The sequence below is a fragment of the Centroberyx gerrardi genome, chromosome 1 (genome assembly GCF_048128805.1).
Source record: "Centroberyx gerrardi isolate f3 chromosome 1, fCenGer3.hap1.cur.20231027, whole genome shotgun sequence".
Lineage (NCBI taxonomy): Eukaryota > Metazoa > Chordata > Actinopteri > Beryciformes > Berycidae > Centroberyx > Centroberyx gerrardi.
In genome coordinates, this window is record NC_135997.1 from 27720984 (window position 1) to 27744032 (window position 23049).

The window sequence follows — 23049 nt, forward strand, 5'->3', positions numbered from 1 at the left end:
TTCCGGTCAGTGTTTCTTTGAAAATTAAAAAAAGGACTTCGGATCAATATTTAAAAATAAAACCCTCATTGACAATTTAACTACATTAACAGTAAAACTACTGGTCAGATATTTCAACATAAAGCCCTTAGGCCTACTGACAAACCAGAGCGTATAAAAATATGACTTCCGGCCATGATTTTATGAAATAAAATAAAAGCCTTATTATTGAACATGTGACACATTTTGAACAATGTACCAAAGTGAAAACAAAGACTATTTGTATCGAGGAGTTTGTAGTAAATAAAAATACATTTGTCTTGTCCAAAAGTCCATTACAGCAAATACTCAGTTATGCAAGATGAGATATAAGGCTGCCAAAATTACTCATGGAAACTCAATCACAAAACATTATACTAGATGACTTGGAGAGATGTCTACTACCTTGAAAAAGTCAAGTTTGATCCATACTGTATATCGGGCTGCAAAATTGAATTATCAATATTTTTTCATCATCAGGAGGCTGTGCATGTTTGGCATCTCAGGAAGAGACAATTTACCAGGTCACTCAAGGCATTAAATGCTACAGCATGTCAAAGTCCCTGCATCTAATATCGTTTGGCACCAAAAATTTCAAACCTGCCATAGCCTATTTGCAAATTGCTAAATAAAGTCATAACTTCTGTCTGACAAGATGTGAATCCTCCTCAAATTTGCAGTAACGGGGAACAAACGCTAGGAGGCGGTAAAATATTTTGCCGTCGCTTCTAACGCCGACTGATTGAGTGCAGTGCAGCCGAAGTGCAGCATGCAGCTTCCTCACTGTGTGGCAGCAATGTAAACAATCATTTTGTATCCCTGTGCTGTGGATTTATTAACCAACAGGTGAGTATTAGGCTATTTACGCATGCTTAGTGAATCATGTTGAAGTAACGTTAACATGGATCAGTCGACCATCGTTTTTATTGCTGGCTAACGGTAGACTACAGCTACAGTAGTTGCACACAGATATTGCTAACACAACAACTTCCAGCATTGCATACCAGCAGATGAGTCGACGTTAGCTACAGTAACCTTAGCCCCTATAACTTACATGACATGGTCTTTTTGTATGCCAATCTCCATCCAATAATTTGACAGTTTAATGTTGCCTTGCATACATGGTAGAGCTCGGTTTCACTTCAGCTCGGATCTACTTCAGGAGCCACCCTTCAGTTCGGCAGATAGGATACACTAAGCAGCAGTTAACCTCAGTAAAATCGGTTCGCCTCTAAAATTGGTTCGCCTCTAACTCCTACGATTGCTTTGTGGATTAAGTCACACGATGTCACATTAAGTCGTTAAGGCTTAAGTTACCTAACTATATGTCGAGTTTACCAGAAGACTCTAAAGTTTGGTAAAAGCTCTTAAGCCATGTTCTACCGGTAGATATTGTTTACCGAAAAACAAGGCCACAGTAAATTGCCAGATTTTTGCGTATTGGGGCTACAGCAACTCAGGCTAGACTCTGTAAACAAACCGGTGAGAGCTGCACGAACGTGTTTATGCCCTGACTTTGTGCTGTTGGGTAAAACCATAGAGATATATCTCTATGGGTAAAACTGCTAAAAGGCAGGGTGGTCTAGAGAGACAGAGGATCCAGGTTCTAGTGAGCAGCCGCCCTGCTGAAGTGTCCTTGAGCAGCTCCTGGGTTTCTGCTCTGTAGCTGACCCTGACCTTTGACCTCCCTGTGGAGGAGGGCAAGAAAAAAACAGAGTTTTCCTACAGGGATCAATAGCGTATCACATTATTTGTTATTATTGTTATTAATAAATTATAAAACTGTGAATCACACTAATGTTACAGTCCAGACAGTCCTGCCTGGGAAATTTGATGCTGTTGTCAGCATGGCTTCGACTTCCAGCTTCGCCCCTCCGAAACTGGCTGACTTCATCCTCACAGAGCGGCTGGGCAGTGGGACCTATGCCACAGTCTACAAAGCCTACAGCAAGGCCAGTTTGTTCTCTCTTTATCTGTCTGGATAATATTTCTGTTGGGGCCTCAGGTTTGTCTGTGGTGCTCAACAGTGAGTGAGTTTGCAATGACCTTATCTTACTTGATGGTATTTTTTTAGCTCCAATGATATTACTGTAGGATTTTTGGGTATAATTTTTTGTGTATTCGTTGCCCATTGTTGACCATTTAGCAGTCACTATAGACATATGAATAACAGCCAATAGTTCTATAAGCACAGCCTGGTCTTGCAGTTGGAAGTGAAAGTGAAAGTTGAAGTGTGGTCCTTGACTGTGTCTGCAGGGGGACAGCCGGGAGGCGGTGGCAGTGAAGGTGGTTGCGAAGAAGACTTTAAACAAGGCGTCTATGGAGAACTTGCTCACAGAGATTGAAATCCTCAAGACTGTGCGTCACCCTCACATAGTCCAGCTAAAGGACTTCCAGGTAAGCACACCTGTAGCTTTCAGACCTGCTGTAGCTAATGTGATTAAGAATATAAAAAACACAGGGCATCTGATGTAACTATATCTTGTGCTTCACTGATATTCTTGATTTAGGGCCATGACACCTCCAGTAGGCTCAACAGCAACCAGGAAAACTGTACTGTCCCATAAGAGATGATTAGGAGTTGTGTGTCAAACAAAACTGAAATTGTGGAAAAATGCGTGACGTCCTTGCTTTATATCTTTCATATCATATCTTTGTGAGAGTGGCTGAAGTCTTCTCTTCTTCTCGTCTCCTCTCTTTAACCAGTGGGACAATGAGAACATCTATCTGATCCTAGAATGGTGTTCTGGTGGAGATCTCTCCCGCTTCATCCGCAGTCGCAGGCTCTTACCTGAGAGGGTGGCCCGCCGCTTTCTGCAGCAGATAGGTGAGTCGTCACCAGACCGAGGTTAAAGTCTGTTGGAGTACCACATAGGTAACGGGTTATACCACCAGAAACAAATTAAATAGCAACTGTACTTGTAATGTACTTTTTATACATATGTATTTATACTATTTTGTAGAAAACGATTCAGACATGCGTTGGTAACTGTTGTATAAAAGCCATAACATCCAAGAGGATGTTCCTTTTACTGAGATTATGAGTACTTCACTAATGCAATAGGTACAAGGCTTAGTTGAGTATTTACAAAATTACATTAAAGAATTCCCTTCGGGAACTGTTGCTATAATATAGCACATTGGTGTAAGCTACACCCCTTTCATTTGTCATTTGAATAGTGTTTTTTTCAGGTGATAGATAAGATAAGACACTATATATTGAACTTTCTTGGTTACTTTGTGTCAGTGCACAGAGCTTTTTAAGTGCAGGACTGGCGGTTGCAGGCAGCTGGTATTGAAAGTAGCTGATGTACAAGGGCTTTGTACCTCTAGGACTCACCAATGATTTTCAGAAAATGTTGACAATTTTTTGCTCACTGTGTGACATTTTTTCTTCTTTGCTTAAGGGGTTTTGGCACTAATTTCTGCCATGTGCACCTGTAAATCAGTTGTAGAAACTGGTTGGTTTGGCCATTAGGGCAAACAAGGACTCAGGATTTGAGACCTGGAAGGGGACTCACCCACCCTGACAGGAACTTATAGTCACGGTTCCTACACAGGTCTGGGAAATGTATGGAAAATAAATTTGTTAATTTTTAGTAATTTAACACAGGTTTGTGCTCTGTCCATACTGTAGGACTGCATGTGGCAGGTTGAGTTTGATCATTTCATGTCATCATTATTGTGACCACCAAAGCTGACTACCATTGTTGTGTTTCTCTCTTCTCACTGTGTGTTTGTGTTTGTACGTGTGTGCACATGTGTGCACAAACAGCCTGTGCCCTCCAGTTTCTTAATGAACGAAACATCTCACACCTGGACCTGAAACCCCAGAATATTCTGCTCAGTGGCTCTGTCCTCAAACTAGCAGGTGAACTCATGCCAGCTCACACACACACACACTTGCACACCAACACACACACACACACACACACACTTGCATGTGGTTGAGATAATCTAAGCAATGTGCCAGATACCAGAACAACTGAATCATTGCCGTGCTAATGTGATGTTATGTTTGCAGGAAAAGAAGCTAGCCTTTTTGTCCACTGGCCAGAATGGCTTGTTCATCCTAAAATTCACCAGCTGCTTTCACTATTTCACTATTTTTTCAATAGAATAGATAAACTTACCAGCTACAGCCAAAGTTAACCAGTATTTAGCTAGTGGCTGGTGTTAATTTCCCACCCAGATTGTCACCTTGGGTTACTGTGTTGTTTTCACTGTATATTAAAGAGTTCTCAAACTGTACTGAGACATATGGCTTCACACATCACTCCATTGTGCACTATTCATTATAAACAGGTCTTGTATAGCTCAGCTGGTAGACCATGGCACTAACACAGCCAGTTTAAGGGGATCTATTCCTACTGGGGCCTCTCACACTATTATAAATGTTATTTACATTCTAATTTTCTCTTAGATTTTGGGTTTGCCCAGTATATGTCACCGTGGGATGAGCAGTGTGTCCTGAGAGGCTCTCCGCTCTACATGGCTCCTGAGATGGTGTGCCGACGGCAGTATGACTCCAGGGTGGATCTCTGGTCCGTAGGAGTCATTCTCTATGGTAAGATGTGTGTACTTTTTTTGTCCTTCTTCTTTGCTATTAAAATAAGTATTTTCACATAGTTAATGACTCCTTGCATGCTTTTGAATGCGGAAGCCCCCTTACCATGAATTGCAGACTGCTGCACTCGGTGGAATGCACTAATTAAAAATCAAGAGCACAGTCAGCACTCATTAAGTTGACACTTAGCTAGTTAAAATGATTTGGGTTTTAACTGTAATGCTATTTGCATTACATAGATAGACATTTTCCCATGCACAGAATCTGATGTAACTATCCCTTGTGCTACTGTATATAGGGTGAGTGCTCATACTTAGCATTACACCTAATCCACACCATCTCACCTAGTAATTTCTAACCTTTCCATTGTATTCAACAATAAAAGGCTAAAGGGACGGCTGACCTTGCCGGCTTGAAACAGCCCACTCAGCTGTTCAGAAACTGAATTGCACCAGCAATCATAGAACAGCTGGCTCGGAGCATCGACCGATTTGACTCCTTTTTTGGGGGGGTTGAGGTGTTAGATCTATGCAGTCATAATGTATGTAATGGGAACAGTTCTTCAACTTGCTTCCTTTAGCATGTCTGACATTATAACCTTTTCTATCAGCTACTGTCAGTCACCTAAGCAAAACAGAAGGCCACATAATTTGTCTGAATGTATGCTCAGAATTTTTTATTAAAGGCCAACATCATGCCATTGGCGAGTTGCATGCAAGAGATATTTTGGGGTAGTTGGATACAGAACATTTTGAAAAACAAGCATTTGGCATATGCATAGCCTTTAACTGAAAACACTTTACTTAGGTACATAAAGGTCCAGTAACTGATTACTTTTCATTGACAGGTAATCTGTAATTAGTGCAGGTTATCCTTTGAGAGTAATCTACCCAACACTGTTTGTATGCACTGTAGAAGCACTGTTTGGACGAGCACCGTTTGCCTCAAGATCCTATGCTGAACTGGAGGAAAAGATCCGCAGCAACAAACCCATTGAGGTAAGACCTGGGTTCCTCATTAGCGAACGTGCTGGACCGAGACAGTCTGCTGTCCTGCTGAAACATGTGAATGACTCACTGCTTGCACTGATGCTCTAAAACAATGCCATATTGTCCTGTGTAGGTCCTGTAGAGCAAGGTGCTGACACTGCCAGGGTTAGGGGCTCATTTCCCACTGGGGCAACCCATGCTGAAAATGTATGAGCTCATGGCACTGTTAGGCGCTTTGCTTAGAAGTGTCCACCAAATGACAAATGTTGTATCTAAAATGTATAATGAGAATCTGTGAAGGAACAGTTCCACCCCAGAGACAAGTTGCTTTTTGGGAAAATGGCTAGATGTCAGTCTGTCACTGTAATCCAGGGCTTCCCAAAGTTTTTGGTGCTTAGGAGAATTACGGTATGTGTTAACTGTGCGCTCGTACACCAGGCGGTACGGTAGTCACCCAAGCCTGAGTCAGCTCTATATGACCATAACCATAACCCTAACCCTAGCTCTGTGATTTTCTAACTGTAGTGGACACATGAATTACATATTTTGTTTAGAGATTCTCTTGGTTACAACAACACTGTGCTACCACAGCACTTTGGTGTTAACAAGTGGAGTTTTTAAAGTTAGCCTAGTTTCTCTCACTCCAAACCTGCATTCCCCCACCCACCCCTCCACCCCACCCAAACACATAGAAAGCACCAGCACACTTGTTTAGAAATGTAATAAATAGGTATTTTAAGTCTTAAGTCATCAGTGTTTGCTTATACGCCTTGTAAATAGCAAGTTGTCTTAATCCTCAAACTGAATAAAATAGAACAAAATACATCAAATCTATTGTTAATAGCATGTCCTGTGCTCTGTCCATGCACTAAATGTGAGATCCTGTTGTCCCTGCACAATGTGTCCCAGTGTGTGTTAATGTCACTACTCACTACATGAGTTGTGATATGCTCCTGCGCCAATATTACCAAGAGAAACCACTTCAGACCGGTTGCAGCTTTTTCTCACTGTATTTGGGTTTGTTCACCGTGAAACCACTAGGTGGCAAACTCGCACAGTATACCTTAATTCTATAGTTGCCTAACTCTCACTCATGGAAGTGCTCAGCAGAAACAAGCTCCACCTCTAGTGACACCTCCCCAACATTTAAAGATTTCTCATACAAGACTTTCTAATTAATGAATGTGTTTACATGGTCCAAATGAAACCACAACTGATTCCTGGCAATTAAAACAGTCATAGCTGTGCATCTCCACCCTGATTCCCTTGCCGCATACATGAACCACATTTTGATCAGGATTGTGACTGGTGGAGATAATTGCACATCGCTTTGAAAGATGGAGGGTTTTAAGAAAAGCTTGAAAATTTGAATGGGCTGGTGACGACACCAGAGGAGGCATTTAAAGACGTAGCTTCTTATACCGCTGTCTTTTAACCTTCCTGTCTTATCACACAGCGCAAAGCAATCACTTTATTACTGGCTTAGTTGTCCTTGCTTTTGACAAGGGGAGAGATCATGTTGATATTTTCACATTTGCGCTAGAAACTTTGTGACAGACTGTCCATTACCTAGGGATTTACGTGGAGAGTTTCTAAGGTCGTGTTTTGAGAAAAAGCACTGAAGTCAAACTCAAAGGTCCTTGGCAACAGACTGCCGTCCATTCCCCGATGGATTGAGCGCAGTCTAATAAGGTCGTGTTTTGTGTATCAGCTGCCTCCCGGGGCCAGGGTATCCAGGGACTGCAGGGACCTTCTGTTGCGGCTGCTGGAGAGAAATCCAGATGCCCGGCTCACCTTCGCGCAGTTCTTCTCCCACCCCTTTGTGGATCTGGAGCACATGCCCAGTGCAGAGAGCCTGGGGAAAGCGGTAAGAGAATAAGAAGGAATAGGAAGGAAGAGCTTGCATGTATGTGTCTACTCTAGGTGTCCATGAATAATGTGTGTGTGCACGTAAACGTGCTTGCAGGTTTGCGTTCATGCCCGGCCCACGTGTGCCTTCGCGCACGAGTGTGCTGCACGCATGCATAAGCGATAGGGAGTCGCAGTAGTTTGCATTCAGTGATGCCAGTTCCTGTTTCCTCTCTCCAGAAAGAGCTGGTCCTGCAGGCTGTTCAGAAGGACCAGGGGGGGCAGAGGTCCGGCGCTCTGTCTCTTTACTGCAGTGCCCTGGAGCACTTTGTCCCCGCTATTCACTGTAAGAGCAACAACCACTCTCATATCCTCTCCTTGGCTAAAGCCCTGCAACAATGCGCTGCCTTTGTTCCGCCACAATAAACTGGCAAAGTAAACTCACTGAACGTAAAAACCAAAACATCTCCTCTCTCCGCCCTTCCCAGACGAGACAGACCGACTACGCAAAGATGCCCTCAGGCAGAAGGTAGGCCTGAAAACACTCCCGCCATTCACATTTGGATTACTTTCTTTTTTTAATTGGTGTTTTTTTTTTTATTTATTTTTTTTTTTTTTAACACTCCAGTGGCTTTCACTTGGAATGAATTCTCCTCTATGAAAACCATATGGTGTGGATGGAGAGCATATGGCATGGTTGATGTGATTAAGTTGAGTCAATGTGAGAGAACTTCCCGCAGGTCAGTCAGTATGTGTCCAGAGCGGAGGAGCTGAAAGCCTTGGTGGCCTCAGACAACAGACTGAGCTTTGAGCAGGCCCGGACCGCCAGGGACGTCCTCCGAGGTAACAAACACTGCTCAGTGCAAAGGGCCACCAGATGTAGGCATTGGCCCTGTCCGGAGGGGAGTAGTGTTACAGGACAACCTGGGTAGTTTAGCTCTTTATAATGCATGTCAGCGATATGAGGAATGATCTGCATTGGATGAATCCAGCACAATGTTATTCCCCTAAATTACTGAGGAGCTGTATCATTTTTGGAAATACATCATACACTACTTCTGCCTACAACTACACCACACAACACTGATTAAATGGTCAAAACTTAAGACACTAATCATCATTCTTGTGTGATCCACAAAGCCAGAAATGGGTGGGGATGGGTTAGGGTTGTTTTGGATTTAGTTTTAAATTATGACACAAAGTATTGGGAATTTGCTTCAAATACAGGCTGTCAAACTGTTTTAGACAATATTAAAATTGACAGAAGTGGGAGTTGGCTGGAAAACAGTAGATTATTTTCCCTGTAACTATTACTCCTGTGGGGACGTATGACCTTTTATAATCACAAGTTTCATTATTTTTTCATTTCATTATTATTTTTCATTATTATTATGGTTTGTTACAGTTTACGCCTTGTAATTGAGGTTCTTGAGAAGCGCACAGGAGATGCTATGTTCACAGAAGGTCTCAGATCAGACACATTATCCAAATGAAGCCCCGACAGATACCATCCAGTGCATCCATGGATTTAGTGTCTCGCTCAAGGACACTTGAGCAGGGTGGGGGTTTGAACCTGGGTCCTCTGGTTAAAAGATGCACTCTCTAACTGCTAGACACTGCAGCCCTTAAATTAATATTATGGATTATTTAAGAATTGAAGAACCTCAACCACCTTTCATAGTGATTGCACAGTGTTGAGTTTAGATTGGTGAAGGACTCCAGATAACTCTTCCTGTTTTCCTCCTCCTGCAGAAATGTCTCGAGACCAACCACGGCTGCTGGCTGCCCTGGAGCTGGCCTCCACTGCCATAGCTAAGGTTAGATGGGGTTACTGCTGGGTGCCACTGGAATAGAGATCCACACAGAGGCGGGGCGAAGCGGGGAAAACCAAAAAAAAAAAAGAAAAACACACCAGCAGGGCACACACTCGTCCCCCACTCCTAGATTCCCATCCAAACCACATATATTCAGTTCGCTGGTGAACCAAAGCTAAAACATCTATTTTGCATTTTTGCTAGTCTGCCACGCTGCTAGTCGTGTAGACTTTTACATATTTGGCCGACTCCGCTGTCGACAGACTGTTGGTAAGAATTTAGAAGCTTTGTAATGCGAACAGACTGGCAGCATTGTTAGTGACTTAGCTGAATCCTGCAAGCACCTGGATATGCTGAGTGGATCTATACTCAGATGTAAATCAATGTTTTTTTCCTTCCATTCCAGGAGGAGAGTGGATTAGAAGATCATGATGCACTGGATTTGTACCAGCAGTGCTTAGGAGAACTACTGCTTGCGCTGGCAGGTAGATAAACTCCTTTTATTATATACAATATAGCCTTTCTCCCAATATTCTCTTTATGTGCTGTTGTTTTTCAGCAACACCCCACTTCACATTCATACATTTCCACACATTCACACACCGGGGGTTCAGTGCCTTGCTCATGGGCACCTCAGCGGTAGTTATTAAGGGAGCAGGAGATTTGAACCAACGGTCTTGGAGTCACAAGGCTGCTGCTGTAACATTTTGACTACTGCCACCGCCATAATGTCCCGTGAAGCCCCTGTCTCGCCTCTTATAAACACAGGTGTGATTTGCCAAGAGAGAGAGAGACAGTAATTGAGACTTCTGCATTCAGAGACCATTACATCAGATAGTGGTGTGTGTGTGTTATTAGAGATAGCGGTGGCAATATTATAGTTCCCCCCCTCCTCTCTCTGTCATTTAGTCTGCCCAGTGTCTCTGTTTTTGAGAGAGACAAAAGAGAGAGAGGCTTAGAACAAGAGACTTTGAGAAAAACCTTTTGAGAGAGATAGACAGAGACTTGGAGAGAGACACTTTCAGCGACAGAAAAAAAGAAATTGAGAGAAAGAAAGGCAGAGAGAGAGAGAGAGACTTGGAAAGGGAGAGAAAAAGAAACTTATTTAGAGATATTTAGAGGCAGAGACTTTGAGATATAGTGAGAGATACTTGGAGACAGAGAGAGAGAGAAAAAAGATTTAGAGAGAGGGAAAAAGAGATTTAGAAAGAGAAATAGACTTGCACAGAGATAGAGAGACTTACAACAAGAGAGAAAGACTTGGAGAGAGATGGGCATAGAGAGACGTCGAGTAAGTCTTTGAGAGAGAGAAAGAGACTTAGAGAGAGAGAGAGTGAGGGAGACAAACTTGAGACACTGAGAGAGAGTGAGAGAGCAATAGACAGAGACTTGGAGAGAGAGGGAGAGTGACACTTAAAGAGCGATAGAGAGATAGACGTAGAGACAGAGAGAGACTCCTGTAACTCTGCCTGTGGCCTGGCGTCCGTTAGGCCGGGCTCCGTCATGAGCTCATCTGGGAGACCGTCCTAATGGAAGAGGTGGGATAGAGCGATCCAGATGTGGCTTTGAGCCGGGATGAGACTCGGTGCCAGCGCCCTGTGTGTGGTATGAGAGCCCTGCCATCTGGTTCCCATTCAGACAGCACACTTCATTTCTCTGTGTTATTACACACTGGAAACAAATAAAAACGATTATCTCTCTAATAGACGAGCGCTCCAATCACCCACCCCATCCCATCTACAGTTCGACCGATAAGGGTTTTTCAAGACCGAGAGCGATATTTTTAGACTGAAGGCCTGATAGGCGATGTTTTGTGCCGGTATTCAGTATTTTGAAATTTGACCATTTTCATGCCAAAAAATTTCAAATATTCAGTGGTTCTTGGCATGATGGTAAAGGCTAGCGCAGCTTTGAATGAAGAATTAATTTACAAAAACCCATAATTGAACAATTGCATGAATACACCAAATGTGCAAAGAAAGTGAGATTTCATTGCAGGTTTTTTCAGACTGGAATAAAAGGCCAATATCGGCCTAATATACCAGCAAACTGATATTTTAGTCTAACACTAATCCCATGCCATCCCAAACTCTCCCTGCCGGTGTCAGGAGGCCTGGTTCTGTGGCACAGCGGACAACATCAGGGGGATTGTGGGAGAAAACATTGGTCCTTTGTTTGGCCAGAGGTCTTTTGTTGCACAGCTTCCCAACATGCCTTGCTACTAGAGAGAGAGCCACCCCCCCAACCCCCACCCCTTCTCCCTCGCTCTCCACTCCAGGATGGCTGACTAATTGAGAAAATACTGGCCTACATTAGAGCTATTTCCCACCCTTGAGCCAGTCTACACGCTAGCAAAAAACCAAACCGGTTGTGTAAATGACCTCTCCTTGTGCAAACACGATGATTAGGAAGTGGGGTGATCCATCACTCTCTCTCCACCACCCCCTCCCCACCCCCCCTCTCTTTCTCTCCCCCAACCTCTCTTCCTCCCCTCATTATTCTCTGTATCTTTTCTCTATCTTGGCGTGCCAGCCGAGCCGCAGGGCCGCAGGAGAGAGCTGCTCCACAGCGAGGTGAGTGGGCGAGGAAGGGCTTCTGGTTGAGTGCTCACTGTAGGAACATATATCTGTCACCTCCACTGAGCCCTTGGGTGCTCGCCTAGCTCTGAGAGCAGAGCACTCACTCCCTCACGACACCCGGGAGCCCCCTTCCAGCAGTCACGTGAATGTTTTGCAGAGTAAAGGCCTAACAACATAATCCATCATCCAGGTTGCCAGGTTTCATACACATAGATGACCGTCCACTTTATAATTGGATCCTTGAACCCCCTTCCACTAGCTGTGCTCAGGCATAATACCCATGACCTGCTTAGGAGATTTTAAAGCCATAGTCTGATTGCTGTACGGCGCCCCCTGTTGAAAGACCATGGAAGAATTTTTTTTTCACTCTGAAAAAAGGACTAATATTATGTGACAGCTAATTATGAGTCTTGCATGTTATTTTGAAGCTCTTCATTTGCATTTGTAGCGTTGGTGAACACTGTTGTGAAATAATGTGTTAAAAGAGATGATGTGTTAGATGATGTGTTAAAAAGCTCCAAAAACTCATCTACAAATTTAATGGGCTTTTTAGACAAAATGCGACACTGCATGCACACTCACACAAGGGTGAAGAGAAAGAACATCTGCCGCTCTGCGCGTAGTAACCATAGAAGCGGCTGCAACGCACAGCTGTGTAGTCGCTACAAGATGCTGCTATAATGATAGATAGCCACTAATGTTTACGTAGCCATATATAACTATTGAATTGTAATGTAGGCTACGTACCTGATAAACCCACTCTTACACCGACATTTTGCTGTGCAAAGGCTTATTATTGTTGCGGTAACCGCTTAAAAAGCAGTCATAAAGTTCACGGAAATCACAGACTTTTTCTCAATTTTTCTAACTAAGTGGCAACAGAACAAACTCTCATTTCATTGGTGAGGCAACATGGCGTCCACTGATTGGTCTATTGTGTGGTGAAACTCGTGCATGAGACGAGCACGAACGCAATAGTTTCACAGGATTTAGACTGCCCGCTCCTCTGAGCCGCTCCGCTCGCTTGTTGATCACCAGCCGGCTGTCGCATCTCATCTAAAAAGCTCTTAACTCTTCAAGAACATACTTGAATAAGCCCGAAATCTAGTTGGTCAAATAAATTGGTTATGGCTGGTTATAACTTTAAGGAATCAAGACACTGACACAAGACACATTAAAACTATACTTCGAGGAACGTCATGCAATGGCCTCATACACGTCTGCTATTAATGCTCTAAGCTCTTTTGTTTTTGTGCATTGTTTAGCCAGCAACTGAGCCAACAACAGACAATAGTATTTCACCAACAAACCCCAAAAGAGGGAGGGAAGGGGGGGCGGTTGAGTGGGCCTCATAGACCTCCCTATTTGAAGTTTTATGGGTGCTTGTCTTAAGTAAATTCAGATGCGGCTGTAATAATCTAACGCTGCGTTGGAGGACAGGAGGGGCGGGGGGGCGGGGGGGGTCGTAGATCGAAAGCATGTGTGTGTGAGAACCCGAAAGAGCCAACACATGCTGCCACGACTGGCCTCCATGTGCGTTCATATCTACAGTAGAGCACACTTTAGCCTTCCTCCACCCAGAGCTGTAATTCCCATTCAATAGCCCAGCTTATCATGTACGGGCCACAGCTTTGATCTAGCCGGTAGGTTAATACGGTTTCATTATGGCTAAGCGTAGGCACGATGATTTAGTGGTATTACAGGACCTGTATGTGAGGTCCTGTTGTCCTTGTGGCATGCGTGTCAGCGTGCACCATGGAACTCTGCAAGTTGTCGACTTGTCAACCTCGCCCATGTCGATTTCTGCACATTTATTGTACTTGGTGATTAAAGGGATTCTGATTAAAGTGCTGAGGCTGTGTAAGGTTGGAGTCAGGGGTGACTGCTAAAAAACTGTGGTCAGAATTATTAGTTTACCACAACAGACTGATGTTTTAAAGGGGCATTGTGGGAAGTCATCAGCTTTGGTCTCCCGTCATTATCGCCCCTCAGATGTTACAGCAGTAATACCAGAGAGGGCGTTCTTTACTGCGACAAGCGGCAGTGACGCAACTAGGTATGAGGTGCAGCCAAGTACCTTCAGCGGTACCAAAGTACTGATTACCACATTAAAGAACACCCTCGAGGATATTATGACTTTTATACAGTTACTAGCACAACAGTTGCTAACACATGTGTACTGTCTGAAATGTTTTCTCCAAAGTAGTGTGCATGCATTAGAATAAAAAACAGGAAAAAGCAAGAAGGGTCTCTAACTAGCTCCCGGGTTGCCACAAAATTGACATAGCAACTAATAAATCATGGCAAGTCATGCTTTATGAGAAATATCAGAATAGTTGGAATGTATATCTGACCAATCAGATTGCTTAGCTGAAACTGCCTGGGGTATATTAATTTACAATGCATGGGAGTCATGATCTCAATTCAATTCAAGAACCTTTATTGGCACAATAAGATCCTTACATTAACACTTTGTCAGTACATATGAACTTGGATTGATACACTAGCAAACACCTGCATAGAAAGTAAATAGTAATGGGAATTAATCTTATTACTCTCACCAGATTAAAAGCCTCATGACCAGAGCTGAATGCATCAAAGAGCATATCAAGGTAAGCGTACTTTCCTTCCACTTATTCAACTTTGGGAGTAAATACACTTCTTCAGACCTTCTGGGTAGATTTGCCATTAAGAAAATAGAAGATTTTGTGGATTTCAAGGGTTTGTTCCAAAATGAGGTATCCACAATTTGGGGAAAAAAATGACATCTACTCTTACACAGCGATGGATAGTGCCAAATTAATACAAATTATTGTACTTTTTAAATTAATTCTAGTTCACTTTAGTCCATGGTTGACAATTTCAACAAACATTTTTGCTGAATGGGTCCTGATGCTGGGTCTGACGCTCATTATTAGAGATAACAAATAATCTTGCTTCAGATAATGACATGTTCACAAAATGGGTGAACAGCATTTTGGAAATGTACTCAACTGCTGCCTGATGTTCATTGCTCAAAATGGTCATCTTTTTGTTTCAATCTTCAGTAGTATTCATACCTGTGTGTTTTGTTGTTGTTTGCTCATTTGTTTCGGCTGATTCCTGCTATGTGTTTGTTTGCCAGATGCTGGAGACTCAGAGGGACGTGTCTCTGGACCGAGAGCCTCTTTCAGAGTCTGTCAGAAGCTGTGAGTGTCCCTGCTGTGTTGTTGTAGTAGTGCTAATCATAAACTGTTCCATGAGAGTACTTGTGCGTTTTTTTTTGAGAGCCTCGCAGCCGTGCTGATCAGCGAATATATGAAGGGGGGAGTGGGGGAAGGGGACGTTGTTAAGTGAGAAATTGCCGCCTAAAGTCATAATGAAATTTCCCCTCAGTGAAGGTTTTTCCACTAGTAAAATATGAGCCTTTCTCTTCCCGTGCCGGCCACCCCGCGGGACTGTCTGGCTCTTTGATTTCATTTCAGTGCAGCCCTGGGCCGCGCTGTCCTCTGCCCTCTTGTAAAACTTACCTTGTGAAAGTGAGACTTGGTTCTAGCCAAGAGTAACCCTCCTAATACGCAGACACCAAAAAGCACGACAGCACACACACACACACACACACACACACACACACACACACACAGAAATTCTGCTACAGAGACCCCTACGCATACATACACACTTAATCCGCTTCTCTCTCATACTCACATGCAAACTCACCCACTATAAATATAAAAATCTGTATAAAATATACATATACAGTGTTATTGTTTAATGTATATAATCTGAACAGAATATAAAGAATAAAAAGCAGTGTATTATATATAGAAAGTTACATTTTAATATATATACTAGACCTTCTCTGCCTCTAACCTACATGCCCTAATTCCCAGTATTTGCCGAGCTCAGCTGCTAGATGGATAGCGGATACCTAAAGCCCAGACAATATCCTGTTTTCAGCAAGAAATTCCTGGGGAATTATGGATGAAAAAAATGCGGAGTCGGGGTTCAGTGACTCCGGAGGAAGCTTAAGTTTCATGAAGAACGTGGCTTCTTCTTCTGCTGCTGTTATTTTAACACAGCCACGCCACAGTCAGCCATGCCACGCTGGCCCCGGTCCAACAGCAGCTGCACTGGAGGGTCGCAGCAACGCCCAAGCCTGTCTGGTGACCTTAAACTACACCAAACAGAGAGGCGAGGTCTAGCTGAGAACATCACACTCCAGCCCTTAGCCAGTTCACATTTTAGACGTTTAGCCGCTCCTATCCAGAGCAACTTAAAGTGAGTGAGCCATGAGTCCAGTGTCAGGGCACAATGTTGATAATGGACACATTAGCTGGGTTTACATCCAAGTATTTTTTTTCTAACTCTGATGCATCGAGTAAGAAAAGCTAAAAATGAACAAAATGAATGAAAGCATGAATTGCAGACAACTAGCTGACACTAAAGAACAGTTACAGATTGCCCAATGCTAATCAATTTTCAAAGGTCTTTCAGTTTTTATTGTGGATGTTTTGTTTTGACAGTCAGGAAGCCTATTTATTTGCTTCAGTGCAGCTGAAATGCACCTAATTTGCATTTTACTTTTTTTTACAACATTTTAAAGTTTGCGTAAAATTTATTTGACAGTTGGATGGAAACATAACTATAAACTGTTGTGGGGATCGAGCCTGTTGTGATTAAATTATGGGGTGGTTTCTCATCCTGGGCAGCAGCGTGAGAGAGCCCATGCCATAATTTAATCACTGTTAAAAAAAAACAGCCATTGGCGATGTACCTTGCATTTCTGGGTCCATTTTGTTGTTTGGTGGCGTATTTTTCTTATTCCTGTGGGTAAGTCGCCAAATGTAGACAGTGTGATGTTATGTCGAGAGATATTTCCAGCGCAGCTACAATGGAGTTTAATTGGAGAAAACGTTTCAGCTCTCTAAAACATCAGCAGCAAATGTCAAGTTTTGATGTCAGTTCCTCTGAATCAAAGAGCAAGGGCTTCTTTCTAAAGCTGCCATTTTGCACGTTGCATGTTCAACAATCAGCAAGGAGAAATCCATTGTAGAAGAGGCAGAGATGCTAATGTCTCCACTGAAATGTATGTGAGTTAAACATGTCAAAAAAAAACTCAAATCCTGAAAAATCGCATCCCTGGTAATCCTAAAGTCGGTGACATGCAGAGCAGCTTTTTGGGTCACTCTGATGGGGCAACGGTGCCCACGGAGTTGCCTCAGCTTTGTTGCTTTAAAAAAGTGGGGAATTTTCGAATGGAAAATGTGTAGCAACCCTGGAAGACCGCTAGCTAACACACATCAATCATTGCTGTCTTCTCAGCCTGCTGTTTGCAGTGAGCCGGCCGGCCACCGTGGGAACCAGCAGGGACGACAGTGGAGCCTCAGACCGCCTGTCAGTCTTCAGGTTGGGGTGAAGGACCCAAAGCGAAGTCTGGTATCAACAGCTTATCAGCTAACCGGCCCTGCATCCCACCTCACCCTGACCAACACCATACACTGTCAGGGTGGGAAATCACCACCAGTCACCAGCCAAATGCTGATAAATTTTGGTTGTGGCTGAAAGTTTGTCTACCTACCATACGCTTTGACAGGTAGACAACTTGACTCTATTCTGTTCTTAAAAAAAACACAAGTTTGGCTGGTAAAATAATCAAAGTAGCACTTGAACTTTGGAACTGCACACTGGTGAATGAGAAAGTTAGTTGCCTGCCCCTTTACACTGTAGTGGTTGCACTGCTCAGCCTCAAAGCCCTCCTCCTGACAAACCATTGATATGGAAAGGCTTGGACAGCTTGTATGATAATGCAGTACTGTCATGGTAAACTAGTTAAACTGGCACTGTAGTGTTTTGTGTTGTTGTAGTGCAAGGATGTTCAAAGCTAAACACAACACACCTAAAAGCTGTAAAAATCTGTGACTGGAAATTGAAAATATACTTGAAATCAAATGGGAACTGTGATGTTTAGATTCATCATGACCGTTTGGTACTGTAGTATTATGTATGATATTATCTTGAAGCTTCTCCACACATGCACACACACACACACCCACGCACTCTCTCTCTCCCTCTCCCCCTCTCTCCCTCCTCCTCTCTTCCCCATTGCCTTTGCTGTGGGCCAACCACAGGCTCACCATGCTCTCTCCGCTGATGGAGCCCTCTCCACCACTACGAGGGGAAAACTGGAGAGGTGCGGCTTCTGCCTTATTTACACTAGACTTGCATTTTCTTAGGTTTGGCACCGGCCCGAGGTTTGAGGCGTACAGTCAGTAGTGGGAGCCTTCATAAGTAGCCTTCTGTGAAACGGTGAAAGCTCAGCAGTTGGTGGCAGGCCGACAATCCTCGCTGTTGTAGGTCTTCACGGACTTGTTTGGTTTGAGACAGGTAGAAGGCATGAATCTCCTACCAGGGAAGCATTCATTACTGTGTGAATATCATTTTAAGGCAACTGCAGAAAGTACTTTAAAATGGAGAAATGTGTGTTGGTTTCCACACTGCTGTGTTGTTGTTTCTTCATTTTTATTTGAATGTTTTATACAGCTATAATTTTATAACCTATTTATTAATTGGGAAATCCAATGGAAAATAAAAATGACAATCTCCAAAGTCTCTGTAGTCTGTAATCTGTTGAGTTTCAGCAGACACTTGCTTAGTCAACGGAAGGCAAATGGTTCAACTGCGTCCAGAACGTATGGAAAGATTTATGTGTCGTCGTGGGAGCGCCGCTGCTGGTCCCCTGCCATCGTCATCATCTGGAAGGCTGCTAGGCAGAAACAGCTGGCTCATCTCCACAAGGGAAGGAGAAAGTAAAGCAGGCAGGGGGAACTAAGGACGTTTTATACTCACCGATTCCTATGCAAGTCTGGAAAAGTATGGAAAGTGAATGTGAAGATTTCCAGATCTCACAAAGTGTGGGAATTGCACAAAGAATCTGGGAAAAATATGCTGCCATGTCTTTTTCCTTATCTCTTATTTATTTTGCTAGAACTTCTCCCATACATGATAGTTCATCTCTTGTCAGGGTATTGTGCCGCCAGTAGAGCAGTAACTGAGTAGTGAAATGCCCTCAAACTTCTCCTGTCCCTCCAAAAGTATTGTTGGTACAGAAGTTGACAACATTTAACAGCGTTTGTTGATATGAAGTCTAAGCCCCAGTCATGACCTTTGACCTTTAAAACAAACTAAAAGTAGTTACTGCTGTTTGCCCTTAGGGCAGTATGGCTCTGACTATTACACTCCTTATTACTGGTTGCTCATAATTCTCCTGTTGCACTCTGGATGAGAGCGAAAGTAAAATATTGTCCAGGCCCACCATACATACAGTACAACTACATGCCTTTTATACTTGTAGACCACTTTCATTTCACATTATTTTTCATTGTGATATTTGTTGTTGACAGGATGAAGTGTAAATTCATTTTGCTCTGCCACTATCAACATGCAACAAATTTATAACTGACCAAAATATTCAAATGCTGTCACAAATTTGAGATGCAGAAGTATAGAATTTCAAAATGGTAAATGTGGAGGAATATAATGTCCCATTAGAAATTAATTGGACTTGAAACTGTGCTCCACAAGATAATGAAATCCTGGAAAAAGTCATCACTGGTTCCCATAAAGGCAGTGATACATAGGGGGAGTGGAAGTTGCCTTAGGTAGAAGCTGTTTGTGACTAGAAGGATGCTAGTTGAAATCCCCAAACGACCTGGGCAAAACTGTTCCCCTCAACAGCCACTGTTGAAGTGCCCCTGAGCAAAGCATGCAACCTCCAGCTGCTCCAGCTGAGCTGCTCAGTGGCCAACAGTCACCACAAAGGCTGTGGTTGTACTGGGCAGCTCCCAGGTGTGAATGTGTGAAGCTGTATGAATGTGAAGCTGAAAAAGAACATGCCTGCACAGTCAGCTTTCCCTGGATAAATAAAGATGTTAAAAAAAATGATGTGTGTGTGTGTGTGTGTGAGGAGGAGGGGGTGGGCTCTAATTGGCCAACAGTGCCCATGGAGTTGGCTCAGCTTCATTGCTTTAATCACACATGAGCATCTTGCTGCCAGGAAAAATTTGGATGTGTTTTTGACCCTTCCTCTCACTTTGTTGCTTGTTCCTGGGAGCGTTGCCAATTTACATTGCCCCCCAAAAATCGTGTAGTGTATCACCGCCTTAATGCAACCCAGAAAGGAGAAGGCTGTCAAGAGCTCCAGAAGAGGTGGAGGGAGAATCTTAAAGAGAAACCCACACTCTCCCCCTTCCACAATCCCCTCTCCCTAACCACAGCCTACGGCATTGTGGCTTTAATTGGCCTCCATTTCGCTGCAGCCCCATCAAGACCACTTGTTGCCCTTTCCCCCTTGCAGGCTCTTTCTCTCTCTCTCTCTCTCTCACACTCTCAGGCTCTGTTGATACTGTTAATGGGCCGGCGGTGGAGTCGCAGTGACACCAACGTTACCCATATAAAGAGGGGGCTCTATGTTCTAGACCTTAAGGGACTGGGTGCCCTTGACTCCGGCACCCCCAGCGCTGAAAACAGGCGCACATCAGCCATTCACTGTGGCTAGACGGCCATCATGAATGGAACATTGTACGGACGAGAGACAACACTAGCCTCCTAAATCCCTGTGTCACTCCCACTTTCGAGGGGGGAAGAGAGGGAGAGCGGGGGGCAGCCAGGGGGTTTGTTTCAGAGAAACGTTGAATAAAGATAATTTAGAAAATGGGCTCCAGCACAGTGCTGCCTCTGTAACCCCCACTCCTCCCCCCCGCTCCCCCCCACTCCCCCACTTACCCAAGGCTGCTCTGCTTATGTTTGTTTTGATTTTGTTCCCAGAAGCTGGGTGGGGGGATTTGAAGGGGGCGGGGTGGCTGTGTTGGAGGGCTTTAAGATGCATGGCAATGGTTAAGACAGATTGGGCCAAAGAAGTTCTAACTAGGGGGAAAGTAGAGGGAGTCGAACTATAGCTGTAGGCCACTCTGTCTCTCTCTCCCCGTCTCTATCTCCCTGTTTTTCCTGACACAATAGAAAGTTAAAATACAGTTGGAAACGTTACAGGATTCCTGCGGTTATGGAAAATCTGGAGAAGCCATGGGAAATGCAAATTGTGTTCTCTGGGCTTGGAGAAGTTATGAGAACAGGATACCTGTCCAAAAAGTTTGGAGAGTGTGTTCATAAACACAGGGCCAGTTGTCGAGTTTGGCTGCTGGTATCTGCTGCAGCTTCCTTTGAAGGAATAATGACCCAAGTGACACATTTCACAAGTTGTAGGTCTGTCTTGCCACGCAAGGCCTGGGACATCCAAACAAATATGGGCCATAGTAATTAGTCTTCATATCACAGAATAGTGATGGAATTTAATCAGCAAGCACCCCTGACCTCATTAGTATTCTACTGTTAAACAGTTCCTTATGGAAAGAGACAGCATCTGACACCTGCATCTGAAGAGAATCACTCTTCAGATGCAGGTAACAGAAATTCGAGAAGAAAGAAATTAGAATGATTCAATCACTGTACTGACTGCAGTCTACCTCCTGTGTTTCATTCAAAGTGAGAGCCAGTTTAACTAAAATGTTACAGAAATAGAGAGTAAACATCTTTTTTCCAATTAAACACTCAATTTGTTGCTTTTTCTACTCTTGCTTTTACCATTTGCAGTTTTATAGCTTTTGGACATGACTGTAGTGTTAAATTTGCAAAGCAGGTGTAAACCTCGCACCTGGTGCTCATGTTAAATGACTCACACCCGAGGCAACTTCTTTTACAATTTGCTAATGACTTGTAAATACCTTAGTAAATAAGGAGTAAACCTCAGCTGGCTGTTTGTTCTGAAGCATTTGGTTCATTAGAGTTGTGGTCATTAGCAAGGATTTAGAAAAAACACTGAAGGCAAACGCGAGTGAAGAACTCCTCTTGATACTATCTCTGTTGCATTAATTGACATTTACTTTAATGTCTCATTGACTTGCTATCTGCCTCCCTCCTCTAAAGGACACTGTGGTTGGAAGACAACTTGAGCCTGAAATGTAACCAGAATCCTGACCTGCCTGCTTGCTCCAGTGAGGATGTATTGTGCAGCGACTAGACACTTAAAATTCCTTCCTGGGTTTCAGTTACACTGGCCTAATCCCTTAAGTATTATACAATGCCGGCATTATGAAAGGTACACGGCAGTAAGAAGGTTGCTTGTACAGCCACAGTGCTTATTGTGGAGTCACTTGGCTGACTTGAGAATGACATTTGCTATCAATAAACTGTCCCTTTGTTGCTCGCATATGTCAAATACTGTGTACATCACACTGAGACAACTTTTAACCTTTTAGACAGATTTTGTTACAGCAGTCTAAAGTGGAGAAAATGTCACTGCTCTCAGGTGAACACCTTGTCTTCAAAAAGTCAGGAGTTTAGACTCTATCTGTACCTACACAATGACACAGATTAAAACCACTGATCATGTAAAAGAGGCATGTTAGAGACTCCACCTCCATAACTTTCCCTCAGTGGAAAAAGCGAAGCAGTAAGCAATTCAGCTCATAAACATTTTATTACAAAAATTGCCCTCCTATATGGAAGCCGCTGCTCTTAAATGTTATTCCAACATGATGAGATGAAAAATCTAAACGTTACGTCAGGTTTTGTAGACAAAATATGAGCTACTTTTGTGTGTTTATATTGTATTAACTGCATTAAAGTAACACTGGCCGGACACTGGCTTATCTTACTGCATATAACTGTAAAATATATACATTCTTTATATTCTAGTTTCATAATTTAACATTTATCAACATTTTCCTTAAGGCCAACAGCTACGTGATCAGGTCAAAAAAACAAAAGAACATTCTGAACCTTCATAACAAAACAAAGATTAGTTTAGCGACAATTTCAAGTGGCATAGACATGAACAAACAGGCAGCTTCTTTACAAGAGATCAAAATGAACAAAGACATTGATTTTGCTTTCCCTTTTCACCAAACAGCTTAACGTGGGACAGTGGTAGCCTAGAGGTTAGAGAAGGGGAGCTGAGACTGACTGGCAGGTTGCTGGTTCAAATCCCTGGACTAGCTGGGGAAATCGGGGTATTGAAAGTGAATGAGAAACACTCTCCCTTCTCTCAACAGCTAGGCCCACTGAGGAGCCCTTGAGCAAGGCATTCAGCCCTCAATTGCTTCAGCCGCTCAGTGGCCAACAGTAGAAAACTGGTTGTACTGGGCAGCTCCCTGATGGAAATATGTACAGCTATGTGAATGTGACACAGTGCAGCGCTG

General features: G+C 43.3%; 1 protein-coding gene across 1 annotated transcript; it reads left to right on the forward strand.

The window, feature by feature from the left end:
* Positions 1-775: 775 nt before the first annotated feature.
* On the forward strand, positions 776-17433 carry ulk3 (unc-51 like kinase 3). Its single transcript, XM_071897366.2, has 17 exons — positions 776-864; positions 1825-1970; positions 2275-2415; positions 2725-2845; positions 3794-3889; positions 4442-4585; positions 5501-5583; positions 7286-7441; positions 7663-7768; positions 7911-7951; positions 8163-8265; positions 9175-9239; positions 9643-9721; positions 11769-11809; positions 14380-14427; positions 14940-15003; positions 17120-17433. Exons 2-17 carry the CDS (start codon positions 1866-1868, stop codon positions 17134-17136), a joined length of 1410 nt encoding a protein of 469 aa, XP_071753467.1. The 5' UTR covers positions 776-864; positions 1825-1865; the 3' UTR covers positions 17137-17433.
* The last annotated feature ends 5616 nt before the right edge of the window (positions 17434-23049 follow it).

Bases quoted from the DNA above. Each gene is read 5' to 3' on its own strand.
- ulk3 (XM_071897366.2), top strand. From the start codon at position 1,866: ATGGCTTCGACTTCCAGCTTCGCCCCTCCGAAACTGGCTGACTTCATC. The intron at 9,240-9,642 runs GTTAGATGGGGT...CTTCCATTCCAG, and splicing joins CCTCCACTGCCATAGCTAAG to GAGGAGAGTGGATTAGAAGA. The intron at 14,428-14,939 runs GTAAGCGTACTT...TTTGTTTGCCAG, and splicing joins GCATCAAAGAGCATATCAAG to ATGCTGGAGACTCAGAGGGA.